At 31.9% G+C, this 21,735-nt stretch overlaps 1 protein-coding gene across 1 annotated transcript; it reads left to right on the top strand.

Moving 5' to 3' along the window:
- The first annotated feature begins 6,882 nt into the window (after positions 1–6,882).
- On the top strand, positions 6,883–17,368 carry LOC107438067 (protein argonaute-4). Its single transcript, XM_043052488.2, has 4 exons — positions 6,883–7,074; positions 9,839–9,886; positions 11,940–14,477; positions 16,045–17,368. Exons 2-4 carry the CDS (start codon positions 9,865–9,867, stop codon positions 16,338–16,340), a joined length of 2,856 nt encoding a protein of 951 aa, XP_042908422.1. The 5' UTR covers positions 6,883–7,074; positions 9,839–9,864; the 3' UTR covers positions 16,341–17,368.
- Positions 17,369–21,735: the final 4,367 nt, after the last annotated feature.

The following is a 21,735-nucleotide window of genomic DNA, read 5'->3' as shown; positions in this document are numbered from 1 at the left end:
TATACAGCAATGATCCGCCCAATACTTACCTATGCCTCACCTGCCTGGACAACGATACCTCAACATCTACTGAAGAAATTAAACCAATGCCAAAACAAGATCCTTAGAAAAATAACCTGTGCAAGATGGTTCATCCGGAATACCAATATACATGCAGATCTCAAAATACCAACTCTATCACAGCATATATACAAGCTAAATGCAGATTTTTTCGATAAAGCCATAGAATGTAAAACAGCAAATTTTAATGAAATCTTTAAATTTGAAAATTATATCAAAGATAAAAACTACAGACCAATAGCTGCACATTTCACCTCCGACGCCTCATATCATAACTATCAAAACAAATAATTTCATCAACTTTTCTGAAAATAACGTTTACTCATGCTGATACAATTCTGAACAACTCCAAAATCAAACAAACACAGTTTAGAGCAAGCTGCTCAATGAAGTCTCAGTGATGGTTTAGTTATTCAAGCAAAGAGCTTGAAACATTCATAAAAGCAACTCCATTGCCTGCTCACATCATTGCTCAACAAAAACTGTTATAAAATTCCAGATGAATGGGATAGGGGACGCTTCGCGGCCCAGGTGCCCAATAAATTCAAAACACTAGGACTAGGACTCGGCTCTATGTCGGGCTACCTTTTCATAGATGACGGTTGACATGGTCTGTAACTACTAAGCTCCACATTGGTGATCCGGACGTGATGTGAACACGCCTACCTTGTCAAAAACGCCCACTTTGTTCTGGATACGCCTACATCGGCAGTAACGCCTACTTCGATGGATGGTCCACATTGAACAGTTGACTTGCTACTTGTGACTGCATCATTAACCACCTCCTCACGCAGTTGCTACTCAGTCTCGAGCACACAACGTCGGCCTGCATACACTCGACTGCTAAAGGCAACACAGGCGCGACTACGACCGTAAAGTTAATACACCTCTCACATTCAGCACTCAAAAAGTACGGTGATCCTAATACAACTCTCCCGACTCAACCGCACAAAAACAGCAATGATTCAACTATTGGTATTCATTCATCGAATTCTATCACAGATATAATTCTGGTGGGGGAGTACTGTAGCGTATCTACCACTACAAAATTACAACTACATTTCACTAGTATATAAGACATGTTAACTCGACTCTATGTCGGGGTACCTTTTCATAGATGACGGTTGACATGGTCTGTAACTACTTTCCCCACATATGTTCAAATAGTTCATTTCCAAGTCCAGTTCATTTCCAAAAATAAGCTTTTCTGAGCTGTGTAACCTTCTTTAAATGTGTATTTCGGGCTATATCCATGTTCTAAAGAACGTATATTAGATAATTTTGCTTAAATACTCATTTCGAGCTATGCCAATTTTCTCAAACACGTTCTTTAATCTGCATCCATTCTCTTAAAAAGGCATTTAAAGCTACGTAAATTTTTTCAAACGCGCGTTTTGAGCAATATTTAAAATAAAAATCTCACCGATGAACTATTATTCGGTTATTACCCGGAAAAGTTTTGATCGTAAGTTAGAAACGTAAACTTAATAGACACAGGGTGTCCCAAAATTATTGGGACAAATTTTAAGTCGAGGTAGGAGACACTAAAAAGATTCAGGTTTGCATTGCAACCCATGATCGGAAACGTCTTCGTTCGCTACTAGATGGTATTGTTCACAAGATGGATTGGGCTTGGTGAACCAGTTCCCTGGCCACCACGAACTCCTGATTTAAACAGCATAGATTTTTTTTTCTTTATGGTGCACTGAGAAATGCTGAGTACAGAACACCTGTGGATTCCGAAATGGATAGAGTTGATTGAATCGTCTGAGATGCTGCGGATATCGAACAAAATCGCGGTATATTTGGGAGAGTGCATCAATCGTTTTCCCGACGATGTAACACATGCATCGCTAGTAATGTTGTAATCTTTTGTAACATTTTCACTTATCATCGATCTCAGCACATGTAATACATTTGACCAATAGATATTTCAGATGATCACAGTCTTGTGTTTCTTATATCTGTCATACTACTTTCCCGAGACATTTCCGACCATGGGTTGCTATGCAAATCTGAATCCTTGTGATGTCCTTGACCCCCCCCCCCTTAAAGTCGGTCCCAATAATTCTGGGGCACCCTGTAAAAAATTATAAGATAAATCAAATAGAAAAAAAAACGGAGCTACTATATCTTTGCAGATAAAATTCTTTATCACATTAATACTTGGGTGTTACAAAGAAAAATTTTCATTTATAAATTAAAAATTTTGTCAAGTAGATAGAAAAATAAGTCTGAAAAAAAAATAGAATTTACTATGATTTTTTTCGAGTTAAAATCATCTATTGCATAAACTGAAACTCAAATGAAATAATATTGCGAAACAAAAAGAACAGAAGAATCATTCATTAAAAAATTACGATAATTGTAGTTTAGGTTTTGAAAGAAAACAATCCAAATCTCATTAAATCTTTGATAACCGAACGGAAACTTTTAAGAAGAATAGGAAATTAATCACGAAGTATTTATCAATGTGCATAATCAGCTTAAAAAAGCTATTACTTTTTTAACTATAGATTGTGAATTCTCTTTCTAGTTCTATTAATTTTTCTTTTTGAAGTAAGTAGTTAATTTTACAAATTTTTATATTTTCAGGAAATATTTAGTGTATGTGTTTAAGTTTTGTCTTTGCTTAACCCTTCAATTTAAATTAATCCTAATTTAAATTGCATTTTGAATAGTAATAAACTTATATAAACTAAAAACGTGTGTATAATATGTGGCAATTAATAAAATTTTAGAAGCAAAACTGCAATAAAGTTGAAGACAGGACCTTTTAAAAAATTTATACTAGCTTAAATCGCATTTTGAAATTTAATAAATAGTTATGAAACAAAAATACGCGTTTTATACATAAGCAATTAATAAAATTCTAGTACTCAAAACCATCATAAAGTTGATGAAAGGTTCTTTTAGAAATTGATTCTAATTTAAATTGCATATTAAATTTTTGTAGTTATAAGACAAAAACATATGCATAATATGTAGCAATTTATACTCATACAGGCAAAACAACAATAAAGTTGATCAAAGGTTTCTTTAGATGTTGATACTAATTTAGATATAAAACAAAACAGTATAATGTGAGGCAATTAATAAAAAATTTTCAGGCATAACCATGATAAAGATGATAAAAAGCTCTTTTAAAAATCTATTTGAACTTATAAATTGCATTTTTAAATTTACAAAAATAGTTACAAAACAAAATATGCGTTTTATTAATAAGCAATTAATCAAATTCTAGTATGTAATGCCACTATAAAGTTATTAAAATTTTCCTTTAGAAACCGATTCTAATTTAAATTGTATATTAAATTCTTAAAAATAGTTATAAATCAAAAACATGTACACAATAATTTATAAAACTCTTACTGGCAAACCATAGTAAAGTTGACAAAAGGCTCCTTTAGAAATTGATTCTAATTTAAATTGTATATTAAATTCAAAGAAATAGTTATGAAACAAAAACATGTACACAATAATTTATAAAACTCTTACAGGCAAACCATAGTAAAGTTGATAAAAGGCTCCTTTAGAAATTGATTCTAATTTAAATTGTATATTGAATTCAAAGAAATAGTTATAAAACAAGAACAACAAGTTGTATCAATTAATAAATTTTTACTGGCAAAATTTTATAAGGTTTTTTAAGCTATCGCTCTCTCTGGCAGTGATATAATTTACTTGACTTGAAATGACTAATTATTACTTGATAATTACATGACTAATGATATGACTAATTATTACATGACTAATTATTACTATTTACTTGACTAATTTACTAGTACTTGAAAAAGTTTACTTAGTACTTGAAAAAGTTTACTTACACTAAGTACTTGAAAAAGTTTACTTACACTCAAGTTAAAATTTCTTTTTGAATATTTTAGCAATGACTTTTTATACGAAATTAAAATAGGAAATAAATTAAGGTTTTTTTCGCAATGTCTGCCAACCATATATATTTTTAAAATCCTGTTAATCAACGAAGCAAAAAAAAGTAGGCATCGCAGACCGTTTGCAAACAAATATTAATTAGAGGAAATGCAGTATCGAAATCTAAGGAATCACTAGCGAGAAAGGCGGGATTTAAAGCATCAAAACCTTTTTGATAGCAGGAGGAAACTGAAAAATTTTGAAATGTGATAATTCAAAGCTCAAATTGTTGGGTTATTATTTCTTGAGGTATAAAAGCCTCAGAGATTCATTTAATTTTTATAGTGTTTTTCTTTCTTTCACACTTAAAATTAATTTTCAATCACTTTTTTTTTTATTTTACTTTTGACAAGAATTCTAAAATTATATATTAAGGATGGTAAAAAAAATATCGTGTACGCGTACGAAAAATATTTTATATTTAGCATTTTTTAAATATTGCTATGTTAAACTATGCTTCTATCAAACACATGTTAAAGTGGCCAACTGATATAGGGAATTAAACCATGTTAAATGGTTGAATCGATTTTTTAAAAAAAACATGTTAGAATCCTATTCTTTTCCATAATTACCAAAATTTGTTTTTCTAATTGTACTGTTAGAAATTTCTTTGTAAAAATGGTCAAATAGCAATTTATTTCATTGTTATTTTACCATATTCTGCAAAAACGGTCAAATACCATAAAAAAAGATGTTATTCAAATTGTTAAATGTGAGAAAAAACGTTCATTGATTGTTTTTACCTACTATGGCTTAACGACTAGAATACTTATCCGAACCAACTAGGCCTACAATGAAGCCATTTTGTTCTATGCCGCTGGGTACATACAGAAGGTGAGAGGGCTAATCGGTCAATCTCATGGCAGGCTGAACAGGAGTTCGAATCCCAGCGTTGATACTGCAATATTTCTTCTAATCTTATCAATACATGAAATGTGTCTAGTGCCCTGCACTTAGAATATGAAACTATCATTCACGTATAAATAGCGCAGCACAAACGGAGCTTTAAATATTATTTGAATGATTTAGAAACAATGCTAATTATAAATAGTTACAAATCCGTATAGTTTTGTATTCTTTGTTTTTCAACTGCACCAGTTGTAAACGGTTTCAAAACCATAAAATTGAAGAAATGCTCCACATGATAAACTTTACGGTTAATTAGATGGATAAACTGCTGCCAGTTATTTTCCAGTAATTTCAGAATGGAAATTCTAACAGTGTATGTCTTTTTACATTTTTCTTTTCATTTAGTCAGAGCTTGGGTCATACGAAATTAGTCATAATTTAAAATTTTAACCTTTTCTGACATTAAAATTAACAAAATGATCTACTGAGCTATAATTTCTGAAAAAGTATTTTGAGTTTTTTTTTGCACTTTAATGTTTTTTTTCTTCATGAAATATAATTAATCTGAAACCAAATACTATTAGATATATTTCAAATCTTTGGAAATTTTGTGGAGAAATATATTAGCCCTATATCTATAGCATTTCACGGTTAATTTAAAAATAATGATGGCAGCACAAATGTTTTTTTAATACAATACGTGTGCACCAGAAAAAAATTTAAAACCTGTATCACCTTTTTAAGTAGAAATTAATTTCCTTGGAGTTAGTTTTCACTTCAAAATTAGAATTTCAAATCCGCTATAATCTAAACCAGTTTCTTAGGATAATTCAAGTATTCTGATAGCTACAAACACAATAAAATACAATATTTTACATAAACAATAGTTAATATTTTTTAAATATTTGGAGTGCGTATGAAACACGCATTATATGTTTTCATTTTACAAAAAGAAAACAGTTCTGTGCAAAATAACGTAATAAAATGAATATGAACTAAAACTGAAATCAATTTTCAAAGCAAATTAAATGTGCTACATATTTGTCTAAAGTGACCTTTTTTAAAACTATAAATTTAAATAGATTAACTTCTTATAACTTTACAGTCGTTTTTATTCAAATATTTCTCTTATAAAACCAAACAATCATCCATCTTCCCCCGGACCAAACCATTTTAACTGTACGACATATTTGCCTGAGTTGACCTTTTTTTCGAATTAAAAATTTAAATATATTCACTTCTAAGAACTTGGAACTTTACAGTCGTTTTTAAAAAAAAAAACATTTCTTTAATAAAACTAAGCAATCATCCAGGCAAGCAATCGTCAATCCAAACTAAGTAATCGTCCATCTCCAACCGGAATAAACCATTTTAACTGTACGACATATTTGCCTGAGACGACCTTTTTTTCGAATTAAAAATTTAAATATATTCACTTCTTAGAACTTGGAACTTTACAGCCGTTTTCTTTTTTAAAAAACATTTCTTTAATAAAACTAAGCAATTATACAGGCAAGCAATCGTCAATCCAAACTAAGCAATCATCCATCTCCAACCGGAATAAACCATTTTAACTGTACAACACATTTGCCTGTGTTGGCATTATTTTAAAACAATAAATTTTAATATATTCACTTTTTATAACTTAAGACTTTACAGCCGTTTCTATTCAAACCTTTCTTTTATGAAACTAAGCAATCATTGTGGTAAGCAAGCATTCGTCCAAATTAAACAATTATCCATCTTCATCCGAAACAAAACCATTCTAACTGTGCGACATATTTATCTGACTTGACTTTTTATAAACTATAAATTTTAATCTATTCACTTCGTATAACTTTACAATTTAAAAAGTCATTTTTATTTCAATAACTTCAGCTATTCAAAAAAAAAAAAAAAATCAAACTTTTTTTTATAAAACAAGACAACCGAAACAAAAACCACTTTAGTATTCATTTTTAGTCTTGGTGACAGCTGTACTGATACCAAATATTGCAGTTATTCGATGCAATATTGACACTAGTCAAGTCTGGTTTCAGTAGCAATCACGACAATATTAAATAAAAAAAAGATAAATTTATGATATTGAGACTATTAAATGAATTTATTGGTGAATTCCCCGAACAATGCCTGCAAACGTCGAAATTCGAAAGAAAGAGTAATTAAGAAAATAATCCGAAGAAAGATAATCCAAAGAAAAGAATACATAGCCAGTAATCTAAAAGCTAGAAGGTAATTTTCTTTCTTTCTCATTGTCACATTTTTTGTTTGCTTTTATTTAATATTTTTATTTCTTAGATCTCTATAAACATTTTTATTTCTAAAAAAAAACGAATATATTCGAATACTATAAAGTCTTTGAGTTTTTTAATTTAAATTTTAAATTAATTGAATCTTGTAGTATATCTCTAATTTTAAAATGTAAAAGAAAGAAAAAGACAAAATTGAATGCAACTTATTTTTGGTTAATCTCCGTGGTTAAAAATATCTCTATATCTTGTGTTAAATTAAAAGCATCATTAAAATCAATATAAAGCTCTAAAATCTTACGGTACCTACGTAAATTATTAAGCAGCATTAAAACAAACACTTTGTTTGTTTCTCCGAACTGCTCACTTTTAACCTTTCATATAGCTCAGTCAGTTTCAAATTTTTATAGCCAACACAATAAGTAAAGTGTTCATGCTTGTGAATGTTCAGTTGCTTGATATTCGTGAAATTAAAATATCTGCATAAAATAGTAAGTTTGTTTAATTGAATAACTTGAAGTTAAAACTTTTTCCGAAGATTTTGGTATCAAACTGTTACTTAGCATTATAAAATGACCTATAACTGCTCAAAACGATTAGGGGAGCAAGGGCATAAAAGTTATGAAAACTTAGCGTGATTGATAGTCCTTAGTGGGCACAAAATGGAGAATGCAGGTTTAACAAAACGCAATACTTGAAGAAAGAAACAAAAAACAATTGCATGGGAACTTTAATTTTTCGGAATGGTATAAAGAGCATGATGCTTCAAGCCAAAATGATGTTTCAATTTAATAACATGTAAAAGACACAAAAACTGATTGCGCGAAAATGATACAGGAGGTTTGTTATGGTGTGTGATCCCCGAATCGCTAAGACTGCAGCATACCTATTTTGCATGGATGTGATGAGGTTATCGATGAGACTTAGTTGAATAATGTTCCTCTATGAGGTAGTGCGATCTCCATGTCTTTGAGAGCAACTAGAGAGCAACTTGAGAGCAACAACTTAGTATTTCAGCAACGCATCGCTGAAGTGCATCCTAAGAAGACTCGATCGGATTGATATCAGGAGAACGTGTTGGCCACTCTACGCGTTGTAATGTTTCAGCTTCAAGAAAGTTCTGCACAATACGAGCTTTATGAGGTCTGACATTATTCTGTATTAAAAGAAAGAAATCACCGATGACTGCAGTGTAAAATACGACATGGCGTTTCAGACTTTCGTCTATATGCCTCTGAGCCGTCAAATTGCCTTTCCGAATGAAATGCAGGTCAGAACGTCCACCTATCTGATTCCAACTCATACGATCAAACCATCTCGTTTTCAACGTTATCTTTCCTGAATGAACATAGGGTTATTTTGAGTGCACCATTTTCACCATACCAAAACACGTCTGGTGTCACACTCTGAACTGAATCGGGACTCTACCGTAAACAGCACTTGACTCCAAACACTTTGCATCTAATCTCAAACAAATCACCGCCATACCAGTACACGTCTGGTGTCACACTCTGAACTGAATCGAGACTCTTCCGTAAACAGCACTTGACTACAAACATTTTGCATCTAATCTCAAACAAATCACCACCATACCAATACACGTCTGGTGTTACACACTAAACTGAATCGGAACTATTGAGTAAACATTACTTGAATCCAAACACTTTGCATCTAATCTCAAACACGTAAAAAATCATGACCTGGCCAAAACACGTCTCGTGTCATATTCTGAACTGATTCGGGACTCTTCCGTAAACAGCACTTGACTCCAAACACTTTGCATCGAATCTCAAACAAATCACCACCATACCAATACACGTCTGGTGTCACACACTGAACTGAATCGGAACTATTGCATAAATATTACTTGAATTCAAACACTTTGCATCCAATCTCGATGTTCAATAGTTCACTTTCTTCGGACAGCATGGTGCCTGGCTGTCAAGGTCACACTGTTGGCTTATGTGCATATAGACCAGTCTCATGAAGCCTCTTTCGAATTGTTTGGTTTGAGATCCTTCGTCCTGTTGCCAAAAGAAACTGTCTTTTAACTAGTGTGGTGTTGGCTATTCTGTCTCAACGAGTTATTAACTGGAGATATCGATCATTATTTGATGTGGTAGGAAATTGACGATCTTGTCCTGGACGACGTCAAACATGCCCTGCTTCTTAGAATGGATTCCAGTCTGTCATTGACACTTCTAGCCACTTTAACAACGTCCTCTACACTTCTTCGTGTCTGCCCGCATTCCTGTCTCCTGATAATACGCATAGCCACGAGTTCTGGAAGATCACGTTATCGAGACATTTTTAAGCAAATGTTCTTCAAAACAAAGCCGAAAGGTTAAAATCTACCATTGAGATAACGAAAGACGGCAACTTCTGCAAAATAAAGATTTCTGCACTTACATCATTTTTCTGGTTTTTGTCGTCATGAACTTTTATTTGCATAGAAAGTTTTTTTCCTGCTATTCTTAAAATTCTGGATATTTTGTTTTGACTTAATTATCAGAAGAAATATTTGCGTAATCTCGTTGAATCCATGCGCCCCCTTATGTTTTTGAGTACTAGTGTATATGGAAATTGAGCGGTTTTTTAGAACCTAAACCGTTCTTCTGAAAGATCTGAAAATGTAGCTCATCTTAATATTTCCTCAAGTTCTTCAATTGAAAGTATGACGTTTATTAATTAACTAATGTATTTATTTATTTTGTTTCATCATTATTTATTTAATTAATTTTTTGAAGGTGAGCACATAGGATACGACGTCAAAATGCCAAAAGGAAAACGAAAAGGTAAATATTTTTCTCTTCCAAATTAAATGTAATTTCTCTTTCAATTTAAATGTAATAAGTAATTTTGCATGATTAGCAACAGATATGAACTGCGAGTAGGATTGCCAACTACTACGATTTTTGCAATGTATTTTATAGAGTGGTAGACAATAAAAAACTAAAGCTTTCTGAAGTTTTTGAAATTTCGCCAATATTTTGAAAATCTCAGCACGAGAGAGATCTGGAGCGAAATTGCGTTTCATATAGACTTTCGAATCCTTTACATGTAGTGATGTGGAAAATAACTTTAAATCAATTTAAGCAAAGAATCATACATTTAAACATAAACTTAGCTACCACAAGAAGAAAATTTCCCAAAAAGCGCAGAAAGTTGGCAACCTTGTGTGAGACTAAATGCCTGCTTAAATGTTAAATAAACTCTACATTCATATTTTCCACAAAAGCAGTTAACAAATATCAAAAAATTATGAATGTAGTAGAACAAATGTTTCATGAAAAGATATATTTTGGATACATAAAAGTTTTTAACCGATTCATCGTTGCACCCGTTTTCAGAAAATTAATTAGAACTGAACCTTCCTTTCGAAAAAGATTCTGTCGTTTTCGATCACCGGTTATTTTTCTTTATAGAATATGACCAAACGAACTCCGTTCGTTAAGCTTTTGGAAGCATATTTACTAAATTACGGTTTCCCCTCATCCCTACATCTTGATGGTAAAAAATCTAAATCTGTCGGGGGAAGAAGTATGTGTACTTGCAGAGAGTATATTTCTGTGTCTAGTTTTGAAATTTAATTAATAGTTAATATTTACTAATTAGCATATTTGAGAACCCTGTCACAAACCTTTTCTACACTCTCAAGTTTTAAAATACTTTTACGCCAGTATTTCCGTTGTCCAGTTGGCATTGTTGTCTTAGAAGCTGGAAGATTTTTTCGTAAATTCACTCAGCGTATCACCTTATTTCCATGCTTATTTAATTCGTTTCTATTTCCTTTTTGAGGGAAATAAATTGCCTGTGACATTACTACTAGTTATCAATAGTTACATTGCATACATGACATTTGTCTTGACACGTTGATATACGTGTTTTATAATTATTTACTATTTTTGATAGTTAAGGAAACTCAACTTATTGCACATGTTAGGAAGAATTTCTTTTAACATACTCTCAATGCAGAAACTTTCTTACAACTCAACTTAATTTTTTTAAAATTATTAATTGTATAAAAAACAAAAAAGAAAACTACACGGAGCAAGAAAAAAAACCTAATATTCACTTTTTAGTAGAGTAAAAGAACAAACCAAGAACACGGAATTATAGACTTGAGAAAATGAGAATGAATGCATGAGAAAATAATAATGCAATTAAAAAAAAGATTGTTAAGAAACCACATTTTTCAATTCGACTTGAAAGGTGAAACCATTTTGAGACGCCTTGAAATAGAGTTATTTCCGTAGCAGCCTGCTGTGAGCCATGGGGCCACGATTTTGGCATGACCAACGACATGATTGTGTGCAATTTGGTCAACATTGTGCGTAGGCTTCTCAGACATGCTGGTACCCTTCGACCTGTCGTTGGATGAGCTGCAACTGAGGATAGAGCCCCAGCATTGACACCTGAATGCCTTCACATTACTCAGACGTGCAGCATCTCTTTTTTTTAACTCACCTAAAAAGCGTGAATTTTAAAATTATTTTATTTATTATTTTCTTCATTTTAGTTTTATCTTTAATAGTTTGTTAATGTTTAAAATGTTTAAAAGTTTGATTTGAAAAAATATTAATAAGAATAACGGTAAGAGCAACGTCAGTTCAACTCACAGCGGACAGAAATTGAATGAACTTGTACTGTTATCCATCACACTCTTGTGATGGATTCAATTGGTTTAAAAGTGGTCAAAAAATTTTCAAGATTTGTCATTCATATAAGAACAAACAGGCACGAAAGCGGGTAAAGAATAGCGTGGCTATAATTGTCAGACAAGTCCTTTCGTGCGTTGTATACCAATACGATTTCACTTTTTTTTTTTTAAATTATTTAATATTTTAGGTGTCCCTAGTGTGCCGAATGCCAGAAACGATGGGCAGTCTTCTGTTTCAACTAGAGCCGCGCCTAGTCCCAGAAAAAATGTAATTACAGATAGCGAAAACTTGGAAAATATCCCTATTCCTAGTGCATTTGCTGAAGCATCTAATTCCATATTTTCTGATACTTTAAGCGATGAAGATATCAAAATCGATTGTACTGACAGGATGTTAATTACTGCTGGCCTTCCAGCAAAACAGGCTCCCGGTAAATTAGGAAGAAAGATAAAATTGATTTCTAATTTGTTCTCTATTTCACTTTTACCTGATGGAAATATATATCACTACGATGTAAAGATAATAAATCTTACACCAGATACAAGCAAGCCAGAAGATCCAAATTGTAAAAGATATAGTTGTATGAATACTCGAATTAATCGGGAAATTATAGATCAAATGTTGAAAACCAATGTTCATTTCCAAAATTCGTATGCTGTTTACGATGGCAATAGCAATCTATACACTCCATCACCTTTACATCTAGTATTTCCGTATGAAAGTGGTATAATTAGCATTGAAAACGAAAATAAGAATCCGAAAAAAGTTAAGGTTTTTAAAGTCCAGATTAAACCAGTTGAAAAGAAAAATGGTCATGGCATGAAAACAAACGACTGCACCATTAAATTGGTAATTTTGCATGAGCTATTTAGTGGTAGAATGCGAGACATTGACGACATTCAGGAAGCAGTGATGGCTGTTGAGACAATATTTCGACATTCGCCTGCGCTGAAATACACTCCAATAGGGCGTAACTTTTTCCACCCTCATATTAACGGAGTGGAACCTCTTAATGGAGGCACAGAAATATGGTTCGGTTATCATCAAAGTGCACGTTTGGGGCAATGGAATCTCATGATAAACTTAAATACAAGCGCTACAACGTTTTTTCAAAAACAATCTTTGATGGACTATGTTGCAAAGTCTCTCAAAAGTCATAAACAGGCATTGTCGTGTTTCATCAATAAGGATGAAAATACCATAAAACGATTGAGCAGTGAGTTAAAAAATGTAAAAATCGAAACGTATCATCAAAGATCAGTTCCTAAAATGACGTATCGTATTGCCAGAATCGTCAAAGAAAACTCCAGGGAATTAAAATTCAAAATGGGAACAAGTAATGTGACAGTTGTCGAATACTTCCTTAAAAAATACAGAAAAGAATTGAAATATCCTCATTTACCATGCGTTCAAGTCAAACCAGAAGATAAAAGAAGTTATATTCCAATTGAGCTATGTCATATACCTGAAGGACAACACTGCCGAAAAGAGCTGACAGATGATGATAAACGAGAAATGATTAAATATACAGCAGATCCTCCGAGTAAGAAATTTAATCAAATACTGGACCTAAGGAATAAACAGGCTAATTACGATAACGATGAATATTTGAAGAACTTTGGAATTGAAGTAGAACATGAACCCATACATTTGCCTGGACGTGTAATTGAAGCTCCGAATCTAAATTACAAATCTGGTAAAATACAGCCAAAAAATGGAACTTGGAACATTAAGCATTTAAAATTCTACATCGGATCCAAAATTGCTTCTTGGATTTTATTAAGTCTCGCTTCTGAAGATGATTGCGAATACGAAAATTTAGGATACTTCTCAAACCAATTGCAGAAAATCGGTAATGCTGCTGGTCTGGTGATAAACGGACCTGTTGACACGAAAATTATTCAAGGATCTGATATTCAGGAACTACTAAAGAATGTTAAGAAGGAGTTTATTGGTGTCCAACGCAATCTGATCCAATTTATTGTTGTAGTCATTCCCTATAAAAGCAAAATTTTATATAGGAACGTGAAACAAATAGCTGAAGTTGAGCTTGGCCTCTTGACTCAGTGCATCGATCATAAGAATGTATTAAAATGCAATCCTTCATTGCTAAGCAATTTGTGTCAAAAAATCAATGCTAAAATGGGAGGCATTAATCACACTTTAACGCAAGGAGAAATTCCCAAAATAATGGAGAAACCAGTGATTGTAATAGGTGCTGATGTATCGCATGCTCCTGTCACTGACAGAAGCGGGATATCTGTAGCAGCCGTCGCAGGGGGTCTTGACATGAAATTGTCACGTTTTGCTGTCGTGTGTAAACTTCAAAAAAATCCTAAGGCCAGTAAGAAGTCTGTTGAAATTATTCTTGAGTTAAAGGACATGGTGAAAGCATTGTTAAAGGCCTTTTATAATCATACGATGGGGAAAAAACCAGAGAAAATAATTTTTTATAGAGATGGAGTGAGTGACGGTCACTTTCAAAAAGTCAAAGAAGAAGAAATAATGGCCGTGCGACGAGCATGTATTGAGTTGCAAAATGATTATCAACCAGCTATTACGTTCGTCATTGTGCAAAAACGGCATCACGTCCGGTTTAGACCAGAAGATTTCAGGGATGGAGTCAGACCAGAAGGAAATGTACCTCCAGGGACAGTTGTGGATACTGATATTGTACACCCAGTACACAGAGATTTCTATCTTTGTAGTCACTTAGGATTGAAAGGTAATAAATCAAGTTCTAAAATGATTTATTTTAATCCAAAAATACTGCGCCATGGAAATACTGCGCGTGCGCCATGGAATTCATAACTCAAAAGTATTTTCACTAATTGACTTCAAATTTAAATTCTATGTTTTAAATTGTATAATTTATACTGAGAAAAGCTGATCGATCTCTGAAGGGGTCAGGGAACTAACCTTGCATCAGAAAGGTTCTGGGTTCGAATCCCAGACAAGGCATGGATGTTCTTTCATTCTCTGTACTATCTGTCCTTGCTGTGGGAGCAACGTTGGCCCACCTAATATGGTGCCCCTGAAAGAGTGGTCAACAAATCTGGCCCTCTGATTGATGCCTGTATTGACGAAATGTGGTGGTGGGCAATGGAAAAATAATACTGAGAAAATGCACCGAATTACTATAAAAGTCTTTTACAGTAAATGTAGCATTTAAAGCACCAAATATGGAAAAATTCCCGATGGAATTTAAAACGTATGATATTTAAAAATAGTCCTCCTTCGTTATTCCCAACATAACTAAATTGTAGCTGGATTATTTTCCTTCGAGAAAATAATCCAGTCCTTCAAAAAACAAAAGTATTTAACAATAAAGTTCACCCACCCTTAAAGAAAATTATGGTTATTTAAAACTTTTTTCAATCTATTTAACGAAAAATAGCATATCAACTTTTGCAATTTCTATTGCCGTGGCACCGAATGCAAGTCCAGCGCGATGCCGATATCTCAATAAAGTATTATCCTGCCAAAAGGGATTTAAATTTTTTTCTGAATTTAATATCTAGGTTTTAATCAATTTTTAAGTTTCTTGAACTTAATCAACCAATATCCTCCAGGTTTCGACTACGTTTTTCTGAATTATCGATCTTTTGTTGATTTTTTAATCAACTTAGTTTCGAACCTAGATGGTCTTAGAAGAATCCTGGAATAAATTAGCTCTCCCGGCTACAGCAGTTTTGTGTGGATTGCGTTAATGTCAAATTCTGTGCCCTTCCTAAATATTGCGTTCAATTTTTAATGTTGTGATTAATTTTGGATAAATAAACAATAGAGAACCAACAAAACTATAAATCCTTTCCACTGTATTTTTATTTCAATGTATTCATATCACCTTAATTGTTTTCTGATTAATTTTCGTAGTAAAGACTTGGATAATCTGGGTATAGATGTATAGTGAAAAAAAAACCACAAAGTAGTCGAGAACTTGTCGGCTGTATAACAAAAGTGAGCCCCATGGCTGCAAAAAGTTCGCTATAGGTCTATAGAAAAATTTTGCCATTGGCATATGGCAAAGGTGCATGGTAAAATTTTACCATAGTCAGAACCCCATATGTAGATCCTATGGGGCTTTGTATGACGAATCTATGGCTGCTACTTAAGAGTCGTTTTACTCTAAAGTTTTGGATTTTAAACCATACGTCCCTAATATGTATCGAATTTCCGATAAAGATTTATAAAAAATATATACTGCATAGTAGTGAGATTACGGCGAACTCTGTATGCTTGTGTTTATTGCATTTTTTATAACTTGGTTATAGTTTTTATATCTCTTCTAGGAACCAGCAGACCTGCTCATTATACAGTGTTGGAAGATGACAATGAATTTTCAGCTGACGATCTTCAAAAGTTAACGTATTATTTATGCAACATTTCATTCCGTTGTTCCAAAAGCATATCCATACCAGTACCTGTCGCGTATGCTGATTTGGCCGCTTATCGCACGCGGTTGCGTCTGTTTATTTTGCCTGAAGATCAGAAAGAAAAGCAGATAGAGAGCAATGAAATATTGCAAGAAACGATGGACGCAACTCAACTTGTTGATTCGATCAAGAATTCTATGTATTTTGTGTAAAATTATTTCTAGATTAGCCATGAATTGTCTACAAATTTATATCTATTAGTGTCTATAATTATTACACTTTTGTTTGAATTGTGTTAATTAAGTTCTGATTTTTTAAGTATTTGCTTTAAAATTATGGTCCTGTTTCTAATTGTTGTATTGTTCATTAATTTGTTATATTAACGTAATCTTGTGTTAAATTAAAAAACAGATTTTTGAGTGAAAATTATTGTCCTGTTGCTAGATTGTCCATGAATTATTTATAGATTTATAACTATGAGTATCTATAACGCCATTATTTTTGTGTGACTTTAGTTTTATGTTAATTGATTTCAGAATTCTGTAAATTTGTGTTAAAGTTACTGCTCTTTTAATAAATTACTGCATTATCCATGAATTTTTAGCATAATTTTGAGTGAATTTAGTGAATAGATTTTTGAGTGAAATGTGTTTGGCTCTATCAGGGTTTCAGTACAGGAGAGATTATTTTTTTCAAAACTTACACACATCAATCTAAAAAAGTTGGAAAATAAATGAAAGTTGCTATTTTTTAAAACAGATTAAAATCAAAGCAGTGAAATATTGCAAGAAGCGCTAAATTGTACACAACTTGTATTTCCATTCTGAATTCTATGTATTTTGTGCTAAAATTATTGTCCTGTTGCTGGATTGTTCGTGAATTATCTATAGATTTATAACTATGACTACCTATAATTCTATTATTTTTGTGTGACTTTTGTTCTGTCTTAATTTGAATTCAGAATTCTATAAATTTGTGCTGAAGTTACTTCTCTTTTAATAAATTATTGTATTATTCATGATTTTTAGTATAATTTTGTGTGAATTTGGTGAATAGATTTTTGTGTGGAAATGCGTTTTGTTCTAATGCAGAGTTACACTGCAGGAGATTCTTCAATAATTTGCAATAAGAACAAATTAATTGTTATTTTTCAGGTAGAACGAATTTTTGCTTTTATTGAAACGTAAGACTATTTTTAATCATCGTCTTTAACAATAAAATATATTTCATTACGAATAAATATGCTTATTACATATTTTAATCACATTTGATCTGTTTTTTCTTAGTTAACCAATATTGAGACTAAACGAACTAATGATTCAACGTGGATAATGTGGACATATAGGTGGGAGGATGGAGCTTCTGGTGACCAGAAAGGAGTACGGGCACGCTTTTGGATATCCGAGTCTGCCCAAGCCAGAAGAACTTTAATCCAAGACCACTATACATAGGATTACTTAGGGCCGGGTCCGACCGAAACAAACGTCTATTAAACGTCTCGCTTTTATAGGCCTTTGCTACCTAAACAATGAAAGTAGACATTAAAACCTTTTTATCACAATTCAATTAACAAATTTTACATTTTTCATACTTAATAACTGTACCAAACGTTTTATAATCGTTGTTAAACCAATCAGCGGTTCAAGGACGAGACCGTTGCACAATATGTGAGATTTTTCGTCGAAGCACATGCATCAAATTTCATCTTTATGGACGATAATGCCCGTCCACACAAGGCTGATTTGGTTGGACGAATACTTCCAGTCCAGTGTCTCCAACTTTTTCGTGCCATGCCCCACCTAAGCCTTTCTAAAATTCTTATGCCCCTCAAATTATGTATATGTTAATATACATAATTTTTAATATTAAAAAATTGAATTATTCACTTAAGAAGCTTATATGATAGGTTTTAGGAAGAAATCACTAGGAAATTGTTAACGAAACACAGTAAGTAAATTGTTAACGAAACACAGTAAGTAAATTTTGAAAACATGTAATGAAAAATTCAAATTCGAAATAATGTTAATGAAGATTTTTCCATAATAATTTAATATTTTAATTTCGTTAGATCCTTGCGCTCCATATTTGCTGAACAGAGATTTTATGTTAGGTTCCAATTTGGTTAGCTTCAGTCTCAAGTCTCCCCGTTGTGTTATATCCAGACGATTTCTTTTTTTACCAGTGAATCATTTACAGCACTAAATCCACATTCAGCTAAATATGAAGATGGAAGCGGTAACAATAGTTTCCTTGCACATTTGGTTGAATTTGGGTATTTGATTTCTGTTTCCTCGCAAAGCCATGCCGTCACTCCTTTTATATGAAACAAAGTTTTAACTGGCTCATAATTTTGCATTTCTGCGAGTTATTCTTGATACTGCATATTTGATATATCAGACAAATCCACTAACATTGGCAGCATCATCCATGTTGGAAAATCAATTTGTTTTAAATCAGAAAATCTTTCTTTTAAATTAGTCGGTAGAATTTTCAGATGACAATAACAAGTAAAGCGGTATCATTTACTTCACATTTTTGGAGCCAATGAGTTCAAAGTTTTTGTCGATAATATATTTCTGACATAACTCAATAAGGGTAATAAAACCAATTATCTTCGCTTTTGCATCAACAAGAGTTTTATTTGTTCCTTTAAATCGCTTATTTAATATATTTAGTTTTTCAAAGATATCGGCTAAATAACTCACAAATGCTTTACCATCGACTGTTAACAGATACTTCATTTCAGATTAGTCGCTTAAAAAATCACTAAGAGTATCAAACAGTTCCACAAATCTTCTCAAGCAGTTCCCTTTAGAGAGCCATCTTACTTCAGTGTGAAGTATAAGTCTCACATGGTCTGCCTTTCGCTCTTCTCAAAATAGCTTGAAGAGACGCTCACATTTGGCATTAGCTTTAATAGCATTGATACATTTTATTACTGAATGTAGTACTTCATTTAGAACAGGCGAGATGTTTTTAGCTACCAAGTTTTCCCTATGAATAACGCAATGCACAAGAATCATTTCTGGATTCTCATCTTTCATCGATTTTAAGCAACAATTTTTCTTGCCCATCATATTAGGAGCACCATCTGCAGCACAAGATGTTATATTTTTTATTGGTATATTATTGACATCTAAGTAGTTTTTTACCTTATATCTTTGGAGGTAGTTGTGCTTTCTAATCTCTTACAGAACAACATTTCTTCATCAAAATGTCTTTTATCAATATATCTTACTAAAGTTATCAATACTGTCTATCCATACACTGTCTATCAAACTTGTGATACGACTATTGATATCACTTTAGTATGTATCATGTTAATTTGAGTTAAAAATCTAATACACATATTTAAAGTTAAATTTAATGATTAAAATATTCTTGATTACATATTGATACCATAACATTAAGTAATACAAAAGGAGGAAAGAATCTAGAATCACTCACCAGGGCGTCATCTCATAATCTGGTCACCATCCCTCAGCTAGGCAACACTTCTACTGATTCCTAATTGGGTACAACCCCTACAGCAAGAGGGAACTTCGCCAAACTTACCCTTTGGCTCACTTTATCGATGTTTTTGGCGCACTTACTATTTCGGAACTCCTTGATCTGCATCACTTGATTCATCCATTTGCACTGAGAATTTTCTTGTTTTCAGCTTTTCAACAAGTTGTTTTTCAATATCTTCACTCATTTCGTCTATTCTTCAGATGCGAACAACTGTATTGTTTAGCGAGATTTTAAAGCGTCCGGGGGTCCACGTGAAGCCTATCGTCAGCCACAGGGGGGTCAACTTGAAGACGCCAAAAACCCAGTTGATATTTTGGTCTCATCAAACGAATTTATAATATTTATTGGCCGCAATCATTTAAGAAGTTGCTTTTTTCTTTCAAGTTTGGCACCGAAAATCTATCATTGCATTTAAATGGCCCGGAGCAAAGAGATTACANTAAAATATTAAAAATATTATTACAAATTGAAAATTCGGAAAGGAAAATAATGAAATGATATAGTCTTTTTATTAAGCATAATAAAATTAATTCTATTCCAAACTTTTGATTTCCAGGATCTTTTCAACAGCATTCCAATTTCTAAACTAAAAGATGTCCTTTAGAATTATTACTATGATTTCAAAAATATCCTTGATTGATTGTCCTATTATTGTCCAAATATCCTATTTTGATTATTGGGAAGTTCTAATTAATATTTGTCCTTTTAATAATTATCTTTTCAATGGAAAAGATATTTTTCATCAAATTGAAGGAATACCACAAGAACCTAATTTTTCATCTCTCTTAGTTAACTTATTTTTGCACTATTATAAAAATATTATACTCTTAATATTAAATTGGCTTTTAGATTTATTGATGATTTAATTATCTTTAATTTTCAAATTACACAGTTTAATTAAATAATATTAAACCCGCGGAATTAAGCTTGCTTCGTAATCATGATGATATTATTAATTTTAATTTTTTGAATGTGGGTGTTATAAAAGCAGAAAATATCTGCTTGGTTGATTTATACAATAAAAGAAATGTTTTTAATTTTAATATAAATAAACTAAATACTTGGAATTCTAATGTTTCTAAAGACAATTGTTTAAATACCATTTTTAATCAAATAAATGGAATTAAAAGAATCTATAGTAATGTTAATTTCTCCAACAAGCAAATAGACAAACTCTTTCAAAATTTGATACAAAAAAGAAACAAAAAAAAAAACCAATGGATACCCAACTAAAGTAATTAAATTATGTTTAAAATCAGTGAGTTAATTGTTTATTATTGTAAATAATTTACTAAAAACTTCATTGCTAATTTATATAATTTTTGCCATGTGCAAATCCATTTCTGGCAAATACGTTATCAAAATTATGGGGGAAATGAGAAATTCATATTTCTCTCTCTCTCTCTCTCTCTTTTTTCCCTTAAATAAAAACTAATTTTCTAAAATCATTAAATTAGTACAATTAAATATCAACCTTATTAATTGAAAACTTCTTTAAAATATCCTGTATAATACTACCTTGTGCACATCCATTTTCTGGCCCATACTTGGCAACTAACGAATCTAACGTGCTTCAGTACTAATGCAAGAACGCGCTATAAAATAAAACCTTCTATTTAGGCTTTTACCTTAATTTGCGTTTCTGTTTTCATATTTTGTAATCTGGCAATCTCATTACGAAAATATTTTAAATCATTCTTGTAAATTTGAATTCGCTACTCACTTTATAGATTTTGTTTTATGTTTCGTTCTGTTCTTTCTTTACATTTTATTTTCTGTTTTTTGCGTGATATTTATTACTTAATGTGTTCTATTCTATTTCATTTAAAAAAAAAATTTGAGTGCTCTTCACACAATTGATATATTTTGCTTTGGCTAGACTGACATAAAATTAGAAAGCACCTATTTTTGGGGGATATAATCGTGTGAGCTGATAATGAGAGATTATATCTTTTTTTTTTTCCTTCGAATTCTTACAAAAAAAAAATTATTTATTTATTATTTTTTTTTCCAAATATTTTTGTAAATAAATTTCATTAATACAGTAATTTTTTCCATGTTCTCTCTCTCTCTCTCTGTATATATATATATTGT

Source organism: Parasteatoda tepidariorum, chromosome 9 (genome assembly GCF_043381705.1).
Source record: "Parasteatoda tepidariorum isolate YZ-2023 chromosome 9, CAS_Ptep_4.0, whole genome shotgun sequence".
In the NCBI taxonomy this organism is placed as follows: domain Eukaryota; kingdom Metazoa; phylum Arthropoda; class Arachnida; order Araneae; family Theridiidae; genus Parasteatoda; species Parasteatoda tepidariorum.
Note: the sequence above shows the minus strand (reverse complement) of the source record. Positions and strands in the feature narration are given on the sequence as shown.

What these genes read in the sequence shown, in the direction of transcription:
- LOC107438067 (XM_043052488.2), top strand. Translation starts at nt 9,865, where the DNA reads ATGCCAAAAGGAAAACGAAAAG. An exon ending in GCCAAAAGGAAAACGAAAAG is followed by an intron (nt 9,887 to 11,939) that starts GTAAATATTTTT and finishes TTAATATTTTAG; the next exon opens with GTGTCCCTAGTGTGCCGAAT. An exon ending in TAGTCACTTAGGATTGAAAG is followed by an intron (nt 14,478 to 16,044) that starts GTAATAAATCAA and finishes TATCTCTTCTAG; the next exon opens with GAACCAGCAGACCTGCTCAT.